Source organism: Acanthisitta chloris, unplaced genomic scaffold (assembly GCF_000695815.1).
Source record: "Acanthisitta chloris isolate BGI_N310 unplaced genomic scaffold, ASM69581v1 scaffold1496, whole genome shotgun sequence".
In the NCBI taxonomy this organism is placed as follows: Eukaryota; Metazoa; Chordata; class Aves; order Passeriformes; family Acanthisittidae; genus Acanthisitta; species Acanthisitta chloris.
The window spans coordinates 7,731-11,772 of NW_008676306.1; the positions used below are offsets into that span (position 1 = coordinate 7,731).

At 43.8% G+C, this 4,042-nt stretch overlaps 1 protein-coding gene across 1 annotated transcript in view; it reads left to right on the forward strand.

Moving 5' to 3' along the window:
* Positions 1–2,537, forward strand: part of EIF2D (eukaryotic translation initiation factor 2D) — a 9,296-nt gene extending 6,759 nt beyond the window's left edge. Inside the window, exons 10-14 of the mRNA XM_009076065.1 lie at positions 534–623; positions 728–823; positions 1,920–2,040; positions 2,198–2,372; positions 2,467–2,537. Of these exons, the coding sequence (XP_009074313.1) occupies positions 534–623; positions 728–823; positions 1,920–2,040; positions 2,198–2,372; positions 2,467–2,537 (553 nt within the window). The remainder of the gene's footprint in view (positions 1–533; positions 624–727; positions 824–1,919; positions 2,041–2,197; positions 2,373–2,466) is intronic.
* The last annotated feature ends 1,505 nt before the right edge of the window (positions 2,538–4,042 follow it).

Consider the following 4,042-nt stretch of genomic DNA (forward strand, 5'->3'; position numbering starts at 1 on the left):
TGCATCCAGCAAGTGCCTCACTTCTCCCACAGCTGAGGAGGTGACAGCTCAAGTGTCAAAATTGATTCATTTCACTTGGATCATCTTCATTTCCCATAGGATAAGGCATATCCTGCCCACCCACAGTATGGTTTTACTGTGGTGGAGGTTTATCTGAGGATGCTCAGATAATTTAAAGAACTCACTTGCCTCCTTCTGTCCTTCCCTGACCTGTTCTGATGTAGTTTAGATTCCACTCAGCTTTTCTTAACTGAGCACTTTTGTACCAGTTCTCCACATTCCCCCTGAAGTCAGGGCTGGAATCAGGGTCATTCTCCCAAACTATGCTCCCAGAAACAGGATTTAGAGTGTCTGTGCTCTCCTCCCAAACTAGGCTCTCAGAACCAAAGGGTTTGGAGTCTCTGTGCTCTCCTATCAGCCTCTAATTTGGTGTACAGTGGCTGAAAATCATCACTTCTTAGCTTAGCAGATAAATTTCAATATTTTGCTACCAAAACCCAACATAAATACTTGAAAGTTCTCTTTCTCTTTAGAAAAGGCAGCGTCCTCTCAAGCAGTGAGGTGAGAAACATCATCATCAACTATGTGAAGGCTAACGAGTTGGTTGATGAAACAAACAAAAAGTAAGTAGAGGTGGAAGTTGTCCTACTCTGCTGCCCCAGGAGAGGCTGAAATTGGAGGAAAAAGGTGAACTCACTTGCTTCTCATGCATGTTTTTGCTTTGCAGCTTTGTGAAGGTGAATCCCATTCTGTGTGACTGCCTGCTGGATAAATCAGAGCAAGATGAGATCTCACACCTGAAATGGGATGAGCTCTTGAGCAGGTGACTCTTTGCTCAATGTCCATTTTCAGAAGGACACAGATTTACTGCACACAGCTGTGGTAGCAGCTAAGTTGTGACTTCCTACCGGTCACACAACAAAAAAGTATTCAGAGAGCTTCACTTGAAGGATCTCATTCTTTGTTTAATGAGCATTTAAGCACTAACTGTTGTTGTAGGGTTTTTTGTTTACCTGGTAACCACTTATCAGGGAAAACTTCCTAACCAAACAGGGCCTGGTTCTGTGTGTAATCCATATGTACACATTGATAAAGTCACCTCTGCAGGAGATAAGTGAACATGCCCTTTTTAGGCAGTGGCATTCAGCTTGTGCAGCACAGCCTCAGAGAGCCACAGGCTGGTTTGGGTTGGGAGGACCTCAAAATCAGCCAGTCCCACCCCTTGCCATGGGCAGGGACACCTTCCACTGGCCCAAATTGCTCCGAGCCCCATCCAGCCTGGCCTGGAACACTCCCAGGGATGGAGCAGCCACAGCTTCTCTGGACAAACTCACAGGGACCTTCCCAATACCCAATCTAAATCTCTTTCAGCTTAGACAATTTATGCATTTATAACCTAAACTCACCTTTTAGATCCAGAGCTTTACCTAAGTATACCCAGTGTCTCTCTGAACTGGCATTTCTTCATCTCACAGTGCTGCTGAGGCTCCTCCAGCTGCTTCCTTCCTTTCTGAAGGCAATTTTGCTCGTGGGACAGGAATAGAGTTTGTGCTGAATTTTAAGCTGAAGCTGCTTCACCAGTCTGTGAACAACAGCTGAACAACAGCTTAAAGGCAAAATTAAATAAGGGTTTTTTTCCCTCTACAAGAATTAATTTGTACCAGGGAAAGTTTTCTCCACCTAAGCTGTAATTTTTGGGAGGCAGCAGAGTTGCTTTCTCCTAGCCAGTCCCTTTAGCAATAGTTGGGATGCAAATCCTTGCAGGAGATCATCAGCTATTCCCTTCTTAAGACACAAGTTCTTCTCCCCTGTAGAATCTTGGCTTTCATGTAGTCCCCAAACCCTGTGAGAGGCTGCAGTGGAAAAGCACAATTAACATCAGCCTTGCTGTACTAATTGGATGTATCAACCTCGTTCAGGTGCCTCGAGCGACTGCAGCCCTTGCACCAGGTGACATTTTTTGGACAAGAACCTGTTGTGAGGAAAGGAAACATTGAGCCCATTGACATAACCCTGGCACAGAGATCATCCAATAAGAAGGTAAAAAGAGAGCTAAAGTTAATGGGGTTACTCAGATTCCAAGAGCAGCTTTGGCAGCTCCTTTTGCTGGGATGAATGAGCCGTGACTTGCAGTGATGTTTGCAACCAGCATTAAACCCTCAGGAGTGCTGTTTGCAATCCTTTTTAAAACCCACAGGTGACAATTATCAAGAACCTTGAGCTCTATGGTCTAGACCCACAGTGTGTGGCCAACATTCTGCAACAGAAAGTCCAGGCCAGTGCCACCATCAGCCCAACACCTGGAGCAAAAGACAGAGTTCAGGTCCAGATCCAAGGCAACCAAATCCATCACCTGGCCAAGATGCTGCTGGGTAAGTGGATTCTGGGGCTGGTTACAGCAAGATTGAGGCTTTCATTGGTGAGCTGTATTTCCCTGAAGGAAGTGAACTCTTGGTTGTGTTGCAGAAGAATATCAACTACCTCGGAAATACATCCAAGGCCTGGAGAAGGCTCCGAAGCTTGGCCGGAAGAAGTAGGAGAAAAATCAGCTGTAAGAACTGCTCAGACTTCTTTATTTATAAATGTGTTTTCTGCCAACAAATCAAGGATCATGTACAGACCCTCTCCCTGTTCCCTCAAAAACGAGGCCTGGATGTTTACAAGGTCTGGAATTTACCCGAGTACAACATTGTTCCAGGTGTTTATTCTTCCTAAAAATAAAAAGCTAAAACCCCCAGAATTATTCTTCTGGAAGTTCCTACTAAGCACTGGCTGCTCCAGTGGCTTTTGGGTGGTTTAACATTCTTGCTTTGTATCTTTTGCCAAGGGCATGGGATAAACCTCCACTGAAACGTGAGCAAAGTACATTCCAACACATCAGCCAGAGATTGTCAGAAGTTAAAACCCATTAGAGCTTAGATTTTATCCTTCTAAACCTTTCCAGCTGTTAATAACAGACACTTCAGCACTGAGAATGGACTCTCTTACCTGGACCTGGATGGTTTATGTTCCATTTCTACCTATAAACACCTGTTAGTGTGTGACATTAGCTGTGATTTACCATAGGGAACAGCTCTGTCCCACCCAGCTGAAATATGGAGAGAAGATTAATGGAACAGTTGGATCAGGTTTCACGGGGGTAAAGGGGTAGAGAACAGAGGTTCTCTACCTCTTCTGCTGAAGCTTAAACACTTTTACAGTAGGGTCAAGAAATTTAAATTCACTTCTAGGAAAGATTCCTAAATTTCCCTTTAGACTTCATCCACAGAAGTTCCATAGGACACCAGAAAAAGAAGGTTAAAGAGATTTCTTTACTGACAGTTTTATTATCATTGTCTTTTACACTCTCTGCATATGAACAAATAGTTCCAGAACCTTCAAAAAAAGCTGAAAGTGAGACATTTTGTAAAAATGCCATAGAATTACTAGGGAGTAGTAAAAATAAATTACAGCATTGCAAAAAATTCATTTCACTTTGCCATAGAAGCTTTGCTATTCCACCCTATACACAGTATTGTACATGTTTTACAGTAGACATGAAAAATAAACTCACAAGACCTAGGCAAGACAAGTACTAACCAAAGGCACTGCCAACAGGATTTTGCGCTTAAGGAAGGGGCAGAGACTTCTAGAAACAGCTCAACTGACTGAGGAGAATTTGAGTTTTAGGCTGGACCAATGGTTCAAACGCCCCTTTGTCTTGGAAAAACCAAAAGGAAGAGCCCTCCCCGTGGCAGGAGGGTTTCAGCAGCATCCACAGTGATTGCATAAGAAGCCATGCCTTCTACAAACTGTCAAAGACATGCTGGGGGGCCCAGGAAGGGAGAGGGGGGACACTCACCAGAACTCCAGTAGAAAAACAGCAACCCAAAAAAAAAAATCTTCACAACTTTTAGCCAGAAAGGAAAAGAGTTGGAAATGAAGCATTGTGGATCTTCTCAGAACCAATGGCAGTTTTTACAGTGTGTTCCCCTTGCAGAACAGAAGTATTTATACAGTGCTTGCAAGCCTCAAAGCACTAGATAAATGGTAGCCTAATTAC